The sequence below is a fragment of the Trachinotus anak genome, unplaced genomic scaffold (genome assembly GCF_046630095.1).
Source record: "Trachinotus anak isolate AG129_WGS33_773 ecotype Australia unplaced genomic scaffold, CSIRO_AGI_Tana_v1 ptg000014l, whole genome shotgun sequence".
NCBI lineage: Eukaryota > Metazoa > Chordata > Actinopteri > Carangiformes > Carangidae > Trachinotus > Trachinotus anak.
In genome coordinates this window covers 5,725,991-5,745,802 of record NW_027273865.1, presented here as the reverse complement: position 1 = coordinate 5,745,802, position 19,812 = coordinate 5,725,991, and the positions used below count along the sequence as shown (strand labels likewise).

At 43.1% G+C, this 19,812-nt stretch overlaps 4 protein-coding genes and 1 pseudogene across 4 annotated transcripts; all 5 read left to right on the top strand.

Moving 5' to 3' along the window:
• Nucleotides 1-991: 991 nt before the first annotated feature.
• Nucleotides 992-2,301, top strand: cldnf (claudin f). Its single transcript, XM_071497106.1, has one exon. It carries the CDS (start codon nt 1,098-1,100, stop codon nt 1,857-1,859), a length of 762 nt encoding a protein of 253 aa, XP_071353207.1. The 5' UTR covers nt 992-1,097; the 3' UTR covers nt 1,860-2,301.
• Nucleotides 2,302-3,015: 714 nt separating this feature from the next.
• On the top strand, nt 3,016-4,240 carry cldne (claudin e). The gene has a single exon (XM_071497013.1). It carries the CDS (start codon nt 3,100-3,102, stop codon nt 3,730-3,732), a length of 633 nt encoding a protein of 210 aa, XP_071353114.1. The 5' UTR covers nt 3,016-3,099; the 3' UTR covers nt 3,733-4,240.
• A 3,934-nt stretch (nt 4,241-8,174) lies between these two features.
• On the top strand, nt 8,175-15,445 carry LOC139632406 (claudin-3-like). Its single transcript, XM_071497324.1, has 3 exons — nt 8,175-8,982; nt 11,328-11,935; nt 15,255-15,445. The coding sequence occupies exons 1-3, from the start codon at nt 8,320-8,322 to the stop codon at nt 15,295-15,297; spliced, it is 1,314 nt and encodes a 437-aa protein (XP_071353425.1). The 5' UTR covers nt 8,175-8,319; the 3' UTR covers nt 15,298-15,445.
• On the top strand, nt 12,816-13,767 carry LOC139631492 (claudin-3-like; annotated as a pseudogene).
• Nucleotides 15,446-17,671: 2,226 nt separating the features above from the next.
• Nucleotides 17,672-19,111, top strand: LOC139631491 (claudin-3-like). The gene has a single exon (XM_071495674.1). It carries the CDS (start codon nt 17,835-17,837, stop codon nt 18,507-18,509), a length of 675 nt encoding a protein of 224 aa, XP_071351775.1. The 5' UTR covers nt 17,672-17,834; the 3' UTR covers nt 18,510-19,111.
• The last annotated feature ends 701 nt before the right edge of the window (nt 19,112-19,812 follow it).

Genomic DNA, 19,812 nt, shown 5'->3' with positions numbered 1-19,812 from the left:
TAACTTCATTATTCAGAGACAAATTGGTTTAAATTTAAGACTTGTTAGTTTGTATAGTGTTTAAACAAGTGTCCATCATGGGTTTTGTCCATGTCATCATCAGCTGTCACAAAACAAACTTTCCTCACTGGATCCTATAGTGAAAGTGATTGTTGGCGCAGTATCAGGTTAACTCTGTGTGTCTTGTGTCTTCTCTGTTTTTCTCTTGCTCTTTAAAGATCACATGTTTTATACTTTTTTGTGTTTTATTTTAGGTTTTTATATCCCTAAAAAGATATATTTGTGGTTTTAAGAATCAAAAACCATCTCAGTGTAGTTTTACATCTCCTCTCTCAGGCTTCTCTCTGGAGCTCTAGTAACAACATGTCAGTGAGCCAATCAGAGAAGAGAGGCTCAGAGCCTCTTCTCTGATTGGTTGACTGTTCAAATTTCAGGTAAACACTCAGAGAAACCAAATCCTGCAATGTCGGAAAGTGGGTTGAGGGGGACTGGGCTTGAATGGATGGACATGGAAATCTCACTTTATACAATATGGGACCTTTAAAAAAAATCTAACTTGGCAAGGGTAAAAAGCCTCTGCTCCGATTGTATTATAGACACTGTGGTTGACAGCTTTAGTTCAACATAATGATCAGGAAAATATTTAATCTAAAGAGACGTAAAGAAAAGGGAGGCCTACAATCTCCAGTCCTGTTCCTTTTAGAATAACAGTGTAAACTTCACAGGGTAGAACTTGCTCATCAGCTGTGCACCACCACTACTCTCATTTCAGATTAGCACAACAAAGAGCCTGTTTGTTGAAACAACAACTCTTTTGCCACTCTGAGGTGGTACCAATCCTTCCTGCAGAGAAAATGCATATGAAGGTTTGTTTTTCAAGAACAAAGGGCAGACATTGTGTGAAAACGAGCGCCACTCCTCTGGCTCCTGAGGAATCTTGTTTGTCCAGAAGAACTCACCTGACGATTGGCCAGCCCACCTCCTGTATGTTCCCTGACAAACAGAGTGAGTGAGAGAGCTGTGTCACTGTGAAAGAAAAACAGACCTCTGCGTTGAAACACTCAACTCTCTCCTGCCGCAGACGAAGCCTCTTCACGATGGGGAGGATTGGCAAGGAAGTGGCAGGTCAGGTCATCAGCTTCATAGGCCTGGTCGGGGTGGCAGTGACCTGCGGTATCCCCATGTGGAGAGTGACCTCCTTCATCGGAGCCAACATCGTGACTGGCCAGATAGTGTGGGATGGTCTGTGGATGAACTGTGTGATGCAGAGCACAGGACAGATGCAGTGCAGGCTGAATGAGTCTGTGTTGAAGCTGTCCCCGGATCTGCAAGCCGCCCGAGCCCTGGTCATCATCTCCCTCGTCTTCGGCTTCATCGGCTTTATGATCACCTGCATTGGAGCCAAGTGCACCAGCTGCCTGAAGAAAGATTCATCAATGGCCAAAGTGGTGATCATAGGTGGCTGTCTCATTATTCTTGCTGCTGTCCTGGTCCTGATCCCTGTCTGCTGGTCTGCAGCCCTCACCATCACAGACTTTCAGAGCCCCTTGACAATTGAGACGCAGAAGAGGGAACTTGGAGCGTCCATCTACATTGGCTGGGCCTCTGCTGCAATTCTTCTGATCGGCGGGATCATCCTGACCACGTCGTGTCCTCCTCAAAAACCCATATATGGATACCCAGGCTACCCACCAGCACCAATGTACCCATATGCAGGCCCAGTGACGAACCCAGCAACGTATGGCCCTGTGTATGCTCCCCCATCCGGCCAACCTTACACAGGGACGGGGACAGGGACATATGTACCCAACAAACCGTATGCAGTACCAACCACATATTCTCCTGCACAGTACCTATAGAAACTGAGGGAACAAACAGAGGACAAAGACTGAGATTTCTGCCAGCATGGCTTCAGCAACTTGTCATGTCACTAGAAAGCAAAATTGCACGAAAATGCACATTGTATTCATAGAGGATGGTATGTATTCCAATACATTGCTGGAATGTAAAATCAATTCACTCAGACAATCACTGTGATCTTTGATTGTCGTGAACCATTCATAAAATGTTACACTATCTTTTGATTGATTATTGATTTAAGTCTTGACATTGTGTCCTCTTAGCTGTGTGTATTGTAGGCTGCATTGCTTTTCATAAGGAAGTATCTGTTGTTATATTTATTTCCTTGTCATACAGAGCACATTTTGTAAATAGTGATGATTTGTGATGTGTTTTTTTCTGTAGATGCCACTTTATTTTTTAGATTGCTCAAAATACTTTCAATAAAATGTTTGTAGTATATTCACTGGTCTGTTTGTGGAGTCATTGTCACATATATCAACGTATTTTATGCAATATTGTGAAATGCTCTCTGTGAAGATGAGCTCAGGAAAGGCAGAGCCTTTCGATGTGTTGGTGAATGGGAAGGAGAAATTTATTTTCTAATATATAAAAAAGGATTTCCAAAAACAATCTTTTATTCAATCATAATTATGGCCTCAGCTGTGAACCATAAATAGCTCTAAAAGCGTTTTTTTTTTTTTTTTTGTAGTAATCAATCTACTGCAACATTGATCAGTGTAATTATTTTCACTCTGACTGGAAAAAAAACCCAAATAATTTCCTACAATAGCTTCGCAAATATATGGTGATGATTAAACGGAAGTAATGAGAAAATCCAAAAAGGCCCCTTCTGTCAACGTCTGACATCCGGTGATACTCCACTACCCTTGTTGGTGCTGTTTTGGCACCTGAAACAAGTGGCTGGACCTGATCTTCCAGTAATCTGCCCAATCAAAAGTCCAGAGAATTGTTTGAATGAGGAATGTTGAGCCTCATTTACATAAAGTCAAGACTGATGTTCATCTCATCGATACTACTCCCTGTCACATACGGATAAGGTAAGGAATCTGGTTTGACGGGTAGTCCATCAACACCCTGGTTTCAGGTCTGCAGGACATCCTCAACCCTCTGACTCCACCTTCAAGAGCGACGTCCTTATAGCTGAAGAAGGTGAGCTACAGTCTTTATTCAACCTTACAACCTGAGCTAAGCTGATCTTCTCCTGAAATCTCCAAGTGACTCAAACAAGACCTCATCATGGTGTCAATGGGACGACAGATGCTGGGCTTTGCCCTGGCCATCATTGGCTTCCTGGGGACCATCATTGTGTGTGCCCTTCCCATGTGGAAGGTCACGGCCTTTATTGGAGCCAACATTGTGACAGCGCAGGTCATCTGGGAAGGCTTATGGATGAACTGTGTAATGCAGAGCACAGGCCAGATGCAGTGTAAGATCTATGATTCTCTGTTGGCTCTGCCTCAGGACCTTCAGGCTGCCAGAGCTCTTGTGGTCATCGCCATCATCGTCTCAGCCTTAGGGATCCTCCTGGGCATTGCTGGGGGAAAGTGCACCAACTTTGTGGAGGACAAAGCAGCCAAAGCCAAGGTGGCCATTGCTGCTGGAATTGTCTTCATTTGTGCCGGTATCCTTGTCCTCATCCCTGTCTGCTGGTCTGCCAACACCATCATCAGGGATTTCTACAACCCCGTCATAATCAACGCCCAGAGGAGAGAGCTGGGGGCTGCGCTGTACATCGGCTGGGGCACGGCTGCGATTCTCATCCTTGGTGGTGCCCTCCTCTGCAGCTCCTGCCCACCCAAGGAAAGCCCAGAGTATCCAGTAAAGTACTCCGGTGCCAGGTCCGCAGCCACCAGCCGAGCCTACGTCTGAGAGCTCCATTCTCTTGAGAAAGACTGTAAACTGTTTTACTTTTCTTGAGTAACCCTCCTTTACTGTGAGTTTGTGAAAGCGCCAACAGTTATGTCTTACTTTCTTTTTTTAAAGAAAAAAGTGACAGAGTGAGAACTGATTTTCTGAGAAACTCAGGAGGCAAGAGAGAGTGTTTCTTAAAGAATGAGAAACACGTCACAGAGAGGTGGTGTGAAACTACAGTAGTGGCAAGAAAGTCTTCCAACAGTGTGATGACTGGACTGAATGAGAGTTATTCTATATTAACCTTGTAACAAACCTCATTTTCCTCTGAATGTTTGGTAAATCTCAGCTGTGCTAGAAGGTTAATGGTGAGCAAGAGCTAAGAAAAATTGTACAGTACTACTAAAATATTGTGAATTTATTGTATAAAATATATTACAAATATCTTTGTTCCATAGCAATGTCAAAAGACTGCTTTTGTTCATCAAAATCACAGATTTTTAATAAAACATTTACCTAACCGATATTCAAGTGTCTTTTTAGTTGATCGAGAGTTGAACAGCTCAAAAAGGTGTTGGGCTATTGGTTTCTGTTGTTTCTATTCACAAGATCAACTCAAAATGAATGCAACAGTAGAATAAAATGGGTCAGCAACATATAAGCAACAAATAATTCAAAGAAATTCATGAGAGGTATGAGGACATATTTCTTTAATACAATGATTATGTGTCAATAAGTCCAGGGAAAAGACAACTTAAAATAAAAGAAATTAATAGTATAGTATATTTCATATTTGTTATCTTATATAAGACGTGATTGTAAGCATTGCCTATTTAAAATAATGCACTGAATACAATGAGCCAACAATGATCCTTGTTTCAAATTCAAATGTTTGAATGAAACTATAAGTTTCAACTTTTTCTTGTCGAAACATGACTCAGCTCCTGATGCTCACTGTCAGAAATCAAACTGAGCTGTATGTTTCTGATTGGTTGACCTTATTATTAACAAAGTTACAGTGTAAAAACAAAGTGTATTTAAAAATCTTCCAGCTTATTTGATCTCGTCATGCAGACGTTGAACTGGTTCAACCAGTCGTACAGAGTGGCGTGCCCATCACAGCTCTTTCACACAACTGGCAACAGTGTGAGCTTCAACAAATACTGAGAGGAGCTCTACAGACAACACCAGCAGTTAAACAACCTGAATAAAAAAAAAAGTGCTATTTGCATCAAGAAAAGACTAAATTAATGAAACACGGCAAAACTGTAGAAAAGATAATCAGATAGTCCCTGTAGTTGCTAACTAGTGGTAATAAACATATTGTATTACTGTGCAACATTTGGGCCTCCCATTGCAATCCTGTCTCCTAGAAATGATGTTTCTAATCAATGACCTCCAACAGCAAATACTGTATGCTTTGAAGCAAACGCAACTGGTAATTGGATTATGTTCCAAGGCAGCAATCTTTTTGAATGATTGAAGAGTTACATTTATTTGTATTGTTCACAGGAGGTGGTTGGGGTGGATAGTGGTGAGTTGTGATAGTGGATAGAGTCTAAACAGAACCATGAAAAAGTTTAATAATGCAGCAATCACTACAGGAGGATATTGTTCCACAAGATCTGATATTTTGGCAGAAAACAAATACATTGTCTCAGAAGTTTTAGTGAGATGTTCAGTATCAGCTTATTTGGGACTCACCAAATTGGTAAATCAACAACACATTCTCATTAGATGTATAGAAAACATTATGTTTCCTGCCAAACATATTTGCTGTTACAGGTGAGTTGTAGCCTATAGGAATGCAATTTCTATAGTCATTGTTTGATGCTGAATGTGTGTGTGTGTGTGTGAGTGTGTTGTCGCTCTGTGCTCCAGCACATTGGTGCTGAAATTCAATAGTGACTAGTTTCAGTTTTGATGGATAAGGATGGTGTTATTCCACATTTCTGTTATGTTACTCCACCTTGTAACACTTTGTGACTTCCTGTCTCTGTCTCTGGCTCTCAGGCCCAAACACCTTAGTTCTTACTGATGACATACATCTTTAATTATGGGTCACAAATGTACAGTATGCTGTATCTTTTTTTTAAAGAGGCTGAAGGTTTGTTTAGTTGGGTGCTATAGTTTCTAGCAGATTTACTCAAACATGAATCTGGGGGACTATTTTCAGTGGTGGATTAATACCTAGTTGGTGGTTAGTGAGCATTTAAGGCAGCAGGTCATGTAATATAATCTATGGTATCCACATTCATCATAATGAAGGAACATGTCAGCCAGGGCAGCAGTGTGGCTCACTGATGTGCTTTTAATAGTTTCTGGAAACGATGGAGCTCAGAGGAACAACATATACAGGCATCAGCTCTGGACACACACACAGAACGTTTTAAAGGGAAACAAATCATTGTTAGTTTTGTTCTTTCCATGTCAACACTCAACGAGACAGTTTCATGTCAGTTCCAATGTTAAAAAAAATTACACAGAGAAAGTATAACTGTCTAAATGAGACTGTCCTCCAAAGAAAACAACAGCATCAGCCCTGAACGACAGAATGACACAGGTCTAAGTTACAAGCAACAAAGCTCTCTTTAGTGGCCATCGTGATCGTGATGCTTGTCCACTGGGAACAAAGAAGGAAGGTGACTTTAGCAAACCTTATCCACCCATGATGACGAAGGTCCTCTAAACTTAATGAAGCTGTTATTTCAACTCAAAGTTGTGTTTATGGCCTAAAACTAACCAAACCTTAACCAGAACATTGTGACATCTTAAAATTGTTTTTTTTTCAACAGCGTTTTGAAACGGTCGGAGAGGTTGGAAAGCTTCAGAAAAAGCTTCTGTTGTTCAAAAACAGGAAGCTGCACCTAATGGTTTTTATCCTGTACTTTGGAAGAGCTGTTTACAAACACTTTTGATCCAGACAGTTTCTCATCTAGGAAATGACCTCTGCATTTTCCCTACGCCCTGAATCACAACATGATGTCAGCCCAGCATTACAGGTTGTTTCACTATGGCGAACACACCCTGTTCTGTTTCTACTTTTGACCTGGTATCACATTCCTAAGATGCTCCCTGCATTAGAGAGAGAGTCTACTCACTGTTGTCAGAATAGGTGATGGAACTAATTCATCACTGTGCCACAAACCAAGCGAAGACTGAAAAACTGGTTTCGGTAAATGAATCATATAAAAGTATTTTTCTACTTTCAGGGTGTATGAAATAAGTAAGTTGTGCCAGATCACAATGTTTGATATGTAACACTTTATTTTAAAAGCTTTAATCCCTGCATGCATACAGACAAATGCAGCTGAAAACATCTTTAAGGATATATTTACAAGGAAACTTGTTAATACAATATTTTTAGTTCAAAAATCTAGAAACTTAACAATGACACTAAGATAAAATGAAAGCAAAATGCTTTGAAATGTGAATGTGGAATGTAACTAAGTACATTTACTCAAGGACTGTACTTAAGTACAAATTCAACGTACTTTTACTTTAGTACGAGCTACATCTCTTGAGTATTTCCATTGTAGTTTTTACTTTTCTTAAGTACTTCCATTGCAGTTTTTTTTTTTTGCACCCTTTCATGTCCTTCATCCTCCAGATTTGGTCATTTTAAATGTGAACTTTTGTGATAAAGGTCAAGGTCATGTTTTCACTTACTTCTCAAGATAAATAAAGTGAAACTTACTAATAAGTAGGTTTTTGAATGCAGCACTTTATTGAATATTTTTTCACAGTGTGTATTAGCACTTATACTTAAGTAATCCGGGCCTCCTTGCACTGGGGGCTGTCGCCTCTGTACTCCCTCACGGGCTTCCCTTTGGGTCGGGCACGTGGCTGTCGTGGGGGCATGCTGCCTCCAGGACTTGGGCCCTGGGGGCAGCTGGGGGCCTCGGTGGCCTAGTTTCTGGGTGCTTGTGCCTTTGGTCTGGGGGGGTGTTGTTACTGTAGCCTCCACGTCAAGTACCCACCACATCCAATGACAAACTTACACATGCATAGACACATGCATGCATACACACACACACATATGGAGCATCTAATAATTAATGACTATATATGTGGATATGGTTAGATTTGTCAGATTCGTATGATTCACCACGAGTGATTTATTCCCAGTCACTCTCATCATTGTGCACACAGTTTCGTGTGAACACACAGAGACAGATCACTGTTTGTCTTGAGACCGTGTGGCGAACGCCTGGATGGATTCATTTAATTCTCACAGTCTGCAGACTTGTGGCCTTCGTATACGTCTGTCAAACACTCTCTGTGCTCCACTCTGCATTCAAACTGCCTACATGTGCAAATTGGTGTCTTCTGTCACATACGTCTTTTTCCTTATTGAGAGTACCAACAAAACCTTGTGAAATACAATCCTCATATCCATCCAGAAGAATAATTAAAACCCCAACCTCCATTGTCCTTACGCACAAAGAATCCTGCATGGCTGGTATTCTTTGGCAGGGCCTTTAATATGTCCTTAACAGCTTGGTTTTCACACCTCCCATTCTTCATTCTCATTCTGCTTCAGATGCACATAAGCACTTGATCAGCTCTTAATATTCTCTCAGAGACGCTCAGAGAGAGAAGACGATGGCTTCCATGGGGATGCAGATGGCAGGCTGCGTTCTGGCCCTGGTGGGCTGGATCGGGGTGATCGTTGTCTGCATCGCACCCATGTGGCGGGTCTCTGCATTCATTGGGGCCAGCATAGTGACATCGCAGATCATATGGGAGGGGATCTGGATGAGCTGTGTGGTGCAGAGCACAGGCCAGATGCAGTGTAAGGTGTATGACTCCATGCTGGCTCTGGGGACAGACATCCAGGGGGCCCGCGCTCTGATGGTGGTTTCCATCATCACAGGCATTGTGGGGCTCCTCATAGCTTTCGCTGGTGGAAAGTGCACCAACTTCATTCGAGAGAAGAAGGCCAAGGCGAGGGCTTCAGTGGCAGCAGGCGCAGTGCTGATCATCAGTGGATTCCTGTGTCTTATCCCTGTTTCCTGGACTGCCAGCGTTATCATAAGGGACTTCTACAACCCTCTGCTGGTGGACGCCCAGAAGAGAGAGCTCGGGGCCTCTCTTTACATTGGCTGGGGGGCTGGGGCACTGCTCGTCTTGGGAGGGGCGCTTCTGTGTGCCACCTGTCCCTCCAAGGAAGATGAGAAGCCCCCTGAGAAGTACCTGCTAAACAGGTTTGGAGGACAGAGCAAAGAGGGCTCACTGAGAACATCTACACCACCAAAAACATATATTTGAGTTCCCTAAAGCGGCAAATGGAGTCTGGTTGATGATTTGATGTTGATGGTCTGATTTTGTCTCCATGAAGTACAAAGAAAGACACACAGAAAACTCACAATGAAGGAAATATGCACATTGTCCTCATGAAGGAATCAAACTTTGGCTGTATGAAGACTGCTTTAATCTCAGTGTTAGCCTTGGTGATGAACTATGTCTAGCTATATCTATCAAACTGTGTTTTACAAATTATTTGTTTCAGCTAAAAAAAATCATATATTTTATTATAGATATTTGTGATTCTATTTTTTCACAATAAAAGACCTTTTTTTTCTCTCATGCTTGTTGTTTATATACACTTCAAAAAAATGCACCCGTGGTTATTTAATCCCAACCCTGAGAGAACCTGTTTGTCAGGTACTTACCACAGATTACTATTCAGGGAACAAACAGGGTGACTCAGGTACTTGGAGCACTGCTGCCTGATGTGTTTAGTAAAGTGTGACATCCTTTTTTGTCATCCAACACTGCTACACAAATATTCTGGTTTACAGGAAGGAAATAGATGAATGAATTAAAAGGAGGGTTTTCCATAGAGTGCATGAATGTTAAAAAAGAATCTCACATTGAAGAGTTGGCTTTGAATTGTTTTTGAAAGATGTCAAAAGCCACCAACCACACAGGACTGTTTTGTTTTCTCATGTTATCAGGCTGCAGATCAGAGACAAGAGGAAGAGGTCACATTACTCAGATGTCACAGGAAGAGTCTGAAGAGCGACGAATGTTCAAAACAACATATTCTCTCCACTAAGCATTCCTGCTTTCTCACTGGTTTCATTTTCACAGCAATTACTGTCTGTACTGTGAGCACAGCAAAGGAATAAAGAGGGACATTGATGAGTATCTGCAAAGCCTAAACTGATTCTTCCAACCACTAACTTCAAGAGAAATTAAACATGTACCACAAGACCCCCTCCAGGTGTTGATATTAATGTTACATGAATGTTTTCAGTGTTTAACTTCTGCCTGGCTTGGATGTGGAGGTCAGACATCAGTCCCACCTTTATGTTGTGCTAGTGAATAGTGAAATTCTTTGAAATTTCCCGTTCAAATTCCCTGTAAAAATCGAAAAGGACGATGTATCCTTTCAAAATAATATAAAATCTGCAACACCACAAAAACTATTTAAAAAAAAGTTGACGGCAACTCAACACCTAGATTTATTTGGGAGTGTCGGTCTAAACAATTCAGCTGTAATTCTGTAACAGAAGATGACAAGTTGTCCCAGATTCTTCACTTTATCTCCAGTCATCAACAATTTATGACCCAACTTTCTTATGAAGGCTCCTTGTAATTGTGAGCAAATGACACCTCATCACTGTTTTGGTCTTTTGTGACATACTGCTACCTAGTGGGCCTCTGCCTCCATAGAAAATCCTTAGATTCTATCTTAAGACAGTTACAGGAAGCAACCTCTCTGTATTTTCCCTCCCACAATCACTCGTTGCAACACTTTTGGTTTTGCTCCCATTTTTCTTTCTCTCAGATTTGCGTCACAAATGAATTTAAATCCATGTTAGTGAGCATTTCTCTGTTATCAAGGTGACAGGTGTGGCATATCAAGATGCTGATTCCACAGCGCGATTATTGCACAGGTGTGGCCCTGGTCTTGTCACAATAAAAGATCACTTTAAAGTATGCACTTTTATTTTGAAATTAGACTTTTAGTAGATACTGAACTGTGTAATGTGGGCTATAGATGCATTGTTTTTGGGGGTGGGGTTGTGGCTCAGAAAACGAGTCAGTATCTGGTGTGACCACCCTTTGCCTCATGCAGTGCAGCACATCTCCGCTGCACAGAGTTGGTCAGGTTGTCATTTGTGTTCTGGGGAACTTCGTACTGCTCCTCACCAATGTTCTGTGCAGAGTTGCTGGATATTGTCAGGAACTGGAACATGCTGTCATACACACAGATCCAGAGCATCCCAAACATAATCAATGGGTGACACATCTAGTGTCTTCGCAGGCCATGCAAGAACTGGGATGTTTTAAGCTTCTGGGAATTGTGCAAATCATGCTGCAACATTAGGCCATGGCAGCAGATGAATGGCACGACCATGGGCCTCACGATCTTGTCACTAGCTGTGCCTGCATCTTTTGTGTCTATAGAAAAAGGGTTAGCTCTTTAATTTCATAATAGGAGCAAAGACAAAAGTGTTGCATTTATATTTTTGTTCAGTATATTAAAGAATGAAACAGATCACAGAACAAAAATACTGAGTCCTGTTAACTGATCACTTCCACCAGCAAAGTGTCAGGATGTGATAAAAGGTGAGATTGCAGCCAACCATTCTGAATAAAAGCGCTCTGTTTTGTTCCAGGGTGTAAGAGAGTCTGCCCACTGTCCCATGGCTCTGCAGGAGCTGGGCATCAGCCTCTCCATGGTAGGTGTTGCTGGGACCATCCTGATCTGCGCTCTGCCCATGTGGAAGGTGACAGCATTCATCGGCACCCACCTGGTGGTCATGCAGGTGTTCTGGGAAGGCCTGTGGATGACCTGTGTCAGTGAGTACACAGGTCAGCTGCAGTGCAAGCTTTACGACGCCCTGTTGGACCTGTCCCCAGACCTGCAGGCAGCCCGCGGCCTCATCTGCATCAGCCTGGTTCTGGGATGTTTGGGATTCCTCATCTTCCTCCTGGGAGCCCGCTGCACCAACTGCCTGAGCCACCCCGGTATTAAGGCTCACGTGGTGCTGAGCTCCGGGGCCATCTTCTGCCTGGCATCCCTCACCACCGTAGTTGCTGTTTCCTGGACGGCCAACTCCATCATCAGTGACTTCCACAACCCACGCGTGCCCGAGGTGCTGAAGAGAGAGCTTGGAGCAGCCATATATATAGGCTTTGTGACCTCTGGGCTGCTGTTCTGTGGGGGAGCCGTTCTGTGCACAAGCTGCCCCCCACAGAGGGCCAGGTTCCCCTCCAGCAGGTACACACGGGCCAGGGTCCCCACACACAGCAGCTATGCCTTCAAGAACTATGTGTAAAGTGAGGATCCATATAGTATATAGACATTTTGATACACACAAAAAAGACTGCAAATGTTTGCTTTACAATACAGTCCAACAGGTTTTCATTTTCCTGCGAGGTGGGACACATGGGTTTGGCGAACATTATCAACAGTTACATTAATTCTGTCCACAGTGGTGTTGATACCAGCCTTTTGAAGATGTTGAAAATGTTGTTGTGACATGTGCAGTTGAATTATTAGATCCACTGATAAAGGGGAAATATATTCCACTGTATGTCTGATACAGCTATGACTAAAGTCTGCATTTAATTTCTTTCACAAAGAAAACTAGTGAAAAGATTTGTAGCTGACTGTGCATGTATTTCAGTTGAATAGAAAACTACATTAATCTTGTTTTAGTGAAATTATTAACAGTCAACATTTAAATTTGCTGCTCTCATGTGCTTATGATTTGCATCTTGTATTTCAAAATAAAAGCTGTAGAATAAACATGTGCCAATTAAATGATTTTTCTGCATTGAGAACTCCAGCAGCTCCACAGAGGGAGTCATCTACACTTCTCCTGTGAGAATATTTAGATCAGTAAGAAATTGAGGCTCTTTAAATCAAATTTTCTCTCAGTGGTGAAAAGTCAGACCACAGTGGACCCTTTGTTTTTTTCTCCCGGAGAAAGGAATTGTTTTGAAACCATGGCAGAGCAAACGGGGACTTCCCTCCTCCACCCAGCTACAGCTACACTGTGCCTTCTTCCTCTTCATGAATACCAAAGAACTGGTTTGTCCTTTTTGAACATACATGAAAAAGACGCACACAAACACACACACAGACAGACACGCAAATTGTCTCTGCCTCACTCATTCACGCACACGTTAAAATAACACCCCACCCCAGTGCACTCTGCTGCCAGCTGTGTCTGGTTAGGCAGTCGGGCCTGCAGTGAAGAGGAGGAGCAGGCAGGCCGGCCGGAGTCATGGAGCGGCAGCTGGAGCTTGCTGCCCTCGGTCTGGCCTTCACAGGGTGGCTTTGTGCCATTGTGATGCGCTGCCTGGCCCTGTGGAAGGTGAGTGGCACCCTGGACAACACCACGGCTACTCTGTTTGCCTACTGGGATGGGGTGTGGCTGGAATGGGATCACTGGGACTTGGCCCATGATGGCAGCCTGCACTGTTCCTTCTATCAATCTCTCATGTCTCTTTCTGGAAGTTTCCAGACATGGAGGGACCTCATCGTGGCTGCCATTGGAGTTGGGGCTTTTGCTGTGGTGATCGGTGCGACGGGGGCAGTGTGGTTCCCCAGGTGTGGCCAGATCAAAGTGTTTTGTGGGGCTCTCTTTGTTTTCTCTGCGATCCTGCTGCTGGTTCTCACAGCCTGGACGTGCCATCACAGCAGTCAGCCACTGGAGGGGGCTGTGCTGCTGAGAAGAGACTGGGGACCTGCTCTGTACCTGGGCTGGATCTCCTTTGTTTTGATGCTGGTCGGAGGGGTGCTTCTCACCACCAGATGCCCCACCAGTGAGAGGCAGGCACGTGAAGGGAGCGGGTACCCGGATCTAGAGGAGGAGGCTAACCACCCACTGAGCAGAATCAACGTTCACTACGTTCACGCACAGCCAGTATGAATGCAGATCAGAGCCCATCTGATTGGGACTGTGTTGTAAATATGGAACTGAGTGAGAGAGAGTAAACTGGAATATCATTAATGTGTGAAATGGCTGTGGACAGATTTAACTGCAGAGGAAATGATGGCTGCACATATTGAGTAATGATACTGTGACAGAGCGCTTCGTCACCTGGCTTTGTAAATATGGCACTATGCACTTTTGACTGTTAGGGTATGGAAACACATGCGCTTCAATAATTGCACAAGCACTTTAATAGGAGCAACAGCACTTTATTGACGATTTGCACAATAAATTTGATCACATTGCATTTTGCATATTTGTATGGCTATACTTTGCACTATTGATTGGTGGAATATTTGTCTCCATATTTATTGTCCTTTTTAATCTTGATTGGCTGGCAGGTGCTGTGTAGGCCACGCAGCTCCACCTGAAAGAGAGGGACATGGGAGTAAATGTGCAGCCATGTTTTAATGGATAAAACAATGAGCTCAGAGTTAAGCCAAAAGAAATGTAATGGTTGATGCAATGTGTAGTATGTTCTATAGGTGTATGAAGGTGCAAGAAGGGAGATTATAAAGTGTGTTAACTACTCACCGGTCTCTTTGTCTTCAGGGTGTTCGGGCAAAAGGCTTCCCCAGACAATGGACCCCATGTTTTATAGTTCCAGGGGTAACTAAGTCTAAATTGGTGTGGGGTGGATTAGATATGTGTATTTTACTGTGGTAAATGTAATGTGGTTTATTGGGGTTTAGTTTCGTTGGTAGTGGAAGAAATGAATATGTATATAGGGGTGTGAGGATGTGTGTGTATAATTATAGGAAAAGAAGAGTGTGTTAATATGTGAGCAGGCAGTGGATCCCTGTGAATGAAGTCTCCCAAGGTCATTAGCCGAAACACAGTATAAAAAGGCACCATTTGAACAATTTGCCTCGGGTCCTTGGGCCTCTGCCTCCATAAAAAATCCCTAGATTCTATCTTAAGACAGTTACAGGAAGCAACCTCTCTGTATTTTCCCTCCCATAATCACTTGTTGCAACACTTTTGGTTTTGCTCCCATTTTTCTTTCTCTCAGATTTGCGTCACAAATGAATTTAAATCCATGTTAGTGAGCATTTCTCTGTTATCAAGGTGACAGGTGTGGCATATCAAGATGCTGATTCCACAGCGCGATTATTGCACAGGTGTGGCCCTGGGCTTGTCACAATAAAAGATCACTTTAAAGTATGCACTTTTATTTTGAAATTAGACTTTTAGTAGATACTGAACTGTGTAATGTGGGCTCTAGATGCATTTTTTTGAAGGGGGGGGGGGTCCCCAGACCTGCAGGCAGCCCGCAGCCTCATCTGCATCAGCCTGGTTCTGGGATGTTTGGGATTCCTCATCTTCCTCCTGGGAGCCCGCTGCACCAACTGCCTGAGCCACCCCGGTGTTAAGGCTCACGTGGTGCTGAGCTGCGGGGCCATCTTCTGCCTGGCATCCCTCACCACTGTAGTTGCTGTTTCCTGGACGGCCAACTCCATCATCAGCGACTTCCACAACCCACGCGTGCCCGAGGTGCAGAAGAGAGAGCTTGGAGCAGCCATATATATAGTTCTGTGGGGGAGCCGTTCTGTGCACAAGCTGCCCCCCACAGAGGGCCAGGGTCCCCACACACAGCAGCTATGCCATCAAGATCTATGTGTGAAGTGAGGATCCATATATACAGACATTTTGATACATAAAAAAAAGACTGCAAATGTTTGCTTTACAATACACACACCTCAGACCGCTGGTGTGCCCATCGCAAGACCCCCTGCAGTTCGCATACCAGCCCCATGTTGGGGTTGATGATGCAATCATCTACCTGCTGCAGAAGGCTTACTCCTCCCTGGACATACTCAACACCTCAGTCCGCATCATATTCTTCGACTTCTCCAGCGCCTTTAACACCATCCAGCCCAGACTGCTGAAGGCCAAACTGGAGAACATGCAGGTGGGTGCTCCCCTCGTCACTTGGGTTAATGGGTCAGACTTTCAGTACTGCACTGAGTCGTGTCATCTGCAGAAATTCTCTGAGGACACGGCCATTGTGGGGTGTGTGGAGGGAGGGAGGGAGGCTGAGTACAGGGACCTGGTCGAGCACTTTGCAAAGTGGTGTGGGGAGAACCACCTGCAGCTGAACGTGGCGAAGACGAGGGAGATGGTGGTGGACTTCAGGAGGAACAAGCCCCTGCCCTCTCCTGTCTGCATCAGTGGGACAGATGTGGATTTAGGCCTCATTCAAGTACCTGGGTGTAACACTGGACAATAAACTGGACTGGTCCACCAATACAGAGGCCATCTACAAGAAGGGTCAGAGACGGCTTTACTTCTTGAGGAGGCTCAGGTCTTTTCATGTCTGCAACAAGATGCTGCATGTGTTCTGTCAGTCTGTTGTGGCGAGCACCATCTTATTATGTGATATGTGTTAATACTAACCGTATTGATATTATATATCATATTTATACAATATTTGTATCCTTTTGCTCTTTCTATTTACATATGCATATTCATAGTATATTATTTATGGTATTTATATCTTGTTTAGTCAAGTATTTATCATGCATATATTATACCTATACCTACACTATATATCCCATATATATCATATATCATATCTTGTGTGTACATATATATATATATATACATACATATATATATATATATATATATATATATATATATATATATATATATATATATATATATATATATATATATATACATATATATATATATATATATATATTTATACATGTGTACATATTATATGTTGCAGTTATGTGTGTATGCACACCTTGCACAGGCTAAATATATGACACATTTCTGTGTACATATTATTATTATTATTATTATTATTATTATTATATACTGTTGCTGCTACCTTTAGTACTATATCATGTTATTATATACTGTTATTATTATACTGTTATTCTACTATTATTATCATCACATACTGTTACTATTACTATATATTATATATATATATTACTATATACTGTTATTAACAGTAACATAACCCTCTTACCATCAGTATTATTACCATCATCTTGCCGCTGCACATTATCTACTTACTTATCTTGTGTTTCTTAAGTGTCCTTGTTCCATTCTGTATTTTTATTTCTATTTTTTCTACCCCAGTATTTTATTCTATTGTATTTTTTGTATTCAAATACACCGGACTGCTATGACAACCTAATTTCCCTTCGGGGATGAATAAAGTCATCATTCATCTATCTATCTACAGTCCGACAGGTTTTCATTTTCCTGCGAGGTGGGACACATGGGTTTGACGAACATTATCAACAGTTACATTAATTCTGTCCACAGTGGTGTTGATACCAGCCTTTTGAAGATGTTGAAAATGTTGTTGTGACATGTGCAGTTGAATTATTAGATCCACTGATAAAGGGGAAATATATTCCACTGTATGTCTGATACAGCTATGACTAAATGGCAACTTCTGAAATAGCTGCAGTCTGTGAATCATCAGATGGTTTTTCCTGGTCTCACAAAGTCTGCATTTATTTTCTTTCACAAAGAAAACTAGTGAAAAGATTTGTAGCTGACTATGCATGCATTTCAGTTGAATAGAAAACTACATTAATCTTGTTTTAGTGAAATTATCAACAGTCAACATTTAAATTTGCTGCTCTCGTGCGCTTATGATTTGCAGCTTGTATTTCAAAATAAAAGCTGTAGAATAAACATGTGCCAATTAAATGATTATTCTGCATTGAGAGCTCCAGCAGCTCCACAGAGGGAGTCATCTACACTTCTCCTGTGAGAATATTTAGATCCGTAAGAACTTCAGGCTCTTTAAATCAAATTTTCTCTCAGTGGTGAAAAGTCAGACCACAGTGGACCCTTTGTTTTTTTCTCCGGGAGAAAGGGATTGTTTTGAAACCATGGCAGAGCAAACGGGGACTTCCCTCCTCCACCCAGCTACAGCTACGCTGTGCCTTCTTCCTTTTCATGAATACCAAAGAACTGGTTTGTTCTTTCTGAACACACATGCAAAACAGGCAGGCACACAAACGCACACAAACACACACACAGACAGACACGCAAATTGTCTCTGCCTCACTCATGCACACACACGTTAAAATAACACCCCACCCCAGTGCACTCTGCTGCCAGCTGTGTCTGGTTAGGCAGTCGGGCCTGCAGTGAAGAGGAGGAGCAGGCAGGCCGGCCGGAGTCATGGAGCGGCAGCTGGAGCTCGCTGCCCTCGGTCTGGCCTTCACAGGGTGGCTTTGTGCCATTCTGACGCGCTGCCTGGCCCTGTGGAAGGTGAGCGGCACCCTGGACAACACCACGGCTACTCTGCCTGCCTACTGGGATGGGGTGTGGCTGGAATGGGATCACTGGGACTTGGCCCACGATGGCAGCCTGCACTGCTCCTTCTATCAATCTCTATTGTCTCTTTCTGGAAGTTTCCGGACGTGGAGAGCCCTCATCATGGCTGCCATTGGAGCTGGGGCTTTTGCTGTGGTGATCGGTGCGACGGGGGCAGTGTGGTTCCCCAGGCGCAGTCAGATCAAAGTGTTTTGTGGGGCTCTCTTTGTTTTCTCTGCGATCCTGCTGCTGGTTCCCACAGCCTGGACGTGCCATCACAGCAGTCAGCCACTGGAGGGGGCTGTGCTGCTGAGAAGAGACTGGGGACCTGCTCTGTACCTGGGCTGGATCTCCTTTGGTTTGATGCTGGTCGGAGGGGTGTTTCTCACCACCAGATGCCCCACCAGTGAGAGGCAGGCACAGCAGCGTGACGGTAGCGGGTACCCGGATCTAGAGGAGGAGGCTAACCACCCACTGAGCAGGATCAACAGGACTACGTTCACACACAGCCAGTATGAACGCAGATCAGAGCCCATCTGATCGGGACTGTGTTGTAAATATACAACTGAGTGAGAGAGAGTAAACTGGAATATCATTAATGTGTGAAATGACTATAGACAGATTTAACTGCAGAGGAAATTCTGGGTGCAGATATTGAGTAATGATACACTGGTTTAACACTAGAAAGCACAGCAGTGTGTTATTTAACTAGTTGTATTGATAGAGGTGTGGGTAGGAGTTTGAAATTTGAAGTGTGTTTTTTTTTTTTCATTTCCGTTGAAGCTAACACACTGTTTATACTGCATAGCATTGCTTTACATTCAATCCTCATTTCCCCAATTCAAGATCACTGCAATGTGATACATGAGTTTGTTTTGCTTGATGCAGTTATTGATACTGAACTGATTGCCATCATACCGTCTGAGACTGAAGACATTACTGCCCTCGATACTTCTAATACATTGTAATGCCTTAAATGTGACTAAGTTAATACTGACACTAAAACTAAACACTGTTCCTGTGTTGCGCTACATTAGAGATTAGAGCCATGCAGTTTTCTATTTGTCTGGTTTGTTGGGCAGCAGAAATGTTTACATCTGAGATAAGACTGATGAGTACGTGCAATAAAACTTTGAAAATGATTCAGGTATATTTGTTTAGAAGTTATTTGACTTTAGTTGTGCATTGTAGCGCTTTAACCTGTTATGCCACAGAGCACTTGAGGAGGTAATAAGGTGATCAGTAATTGTGACATATACTGTTCCTTCTGAGTATTTTTCTTTCACATCTGAAGCTTGACTTTTCAGACTTCCTTACGGATTCACAACAATGTCCAGCAGGTATTTCATAGGCGAGAGAGTATGATACACTTTTCAGAACGAAGAACACAGCATACAGAGAGAGCATTTTCACTTTGTCCATCCATCCATCATCTATACTGCTTATCCTTACAGGGTCACGGGGGGATGGGGCCAATCCCAGCCGACATTGTGCGAGGTTGGGGTACACCCTGAACAGGTCACCAGTCTATCACAGGGCTGACACATAGAGACAAACAACCAGTCACACTCACATTCACACCTACGGGTAATTTAGAGTCACAAATTAACCTAACATCATGTCTTTGGACTGTGGGAGGAAGCTGGAGAACCCGGAGCAGACACAGGGAGAACATGCAAACTCCACACAGGAAAGCCCCAGGCCCAGGGTTCGAATCCAGAACCTTCTTACTGAGGCGAGAGTGCTAACCACCGCACCACCGTGCCCCCCCCAGTTTTACAGTGGAAGTCAAAGTTAAAACTTTTTTGCATTATATGAAATGGAGATGCTTTAAATGTGCCTG

Excerpts from the sequence above, each read along its gene's own strand:
- LOC139632406 (XM_071497324.1), top strand. The coding sequence starts at position 8,320 with ATGGCTTCCATGGGGATGCAGATGGCAGGCTGCGTTCTGGCCCTGGTG. Across the intron at positions 8,983-11,327 it reads CACCACCAAAAACATATATT|CGCTCTGTTTTGTTCCAGGG; the intron begins TGAGTTCCCTAA and ends TCTGAATAAAAG. Across the intron at positions 11,936-15,254 it reads TGCCCCCCACAGAGGGCCAG|GGTCCCCACACACAGCAGCT; the intron begins GTTCCCCTCCAG and ends ACAGAGGGCCAG.
- cldne (XM_071497013.1), top strand. The coding sequence starts at position 3,100 with ATGGTGTCAATGGGACGACAGATGCTGGGCTTTGCCCTGGCCATCATT.
- cldnf (XM_071497106.1), top strand. The coding sequence starts at position 1,098 with ATGGGGAGGATTGGCAAGGAAGTGGCAGGTCAGGTCATCAGCTTCATA.
- LOC139631491 (XM_071495674.1), top strand. The coding sequence starts at position 17,835 with ATGGAGCGGCAGCTGGAGCTCGCTGCCCTCGGTCTGGCCTTCACAGGG.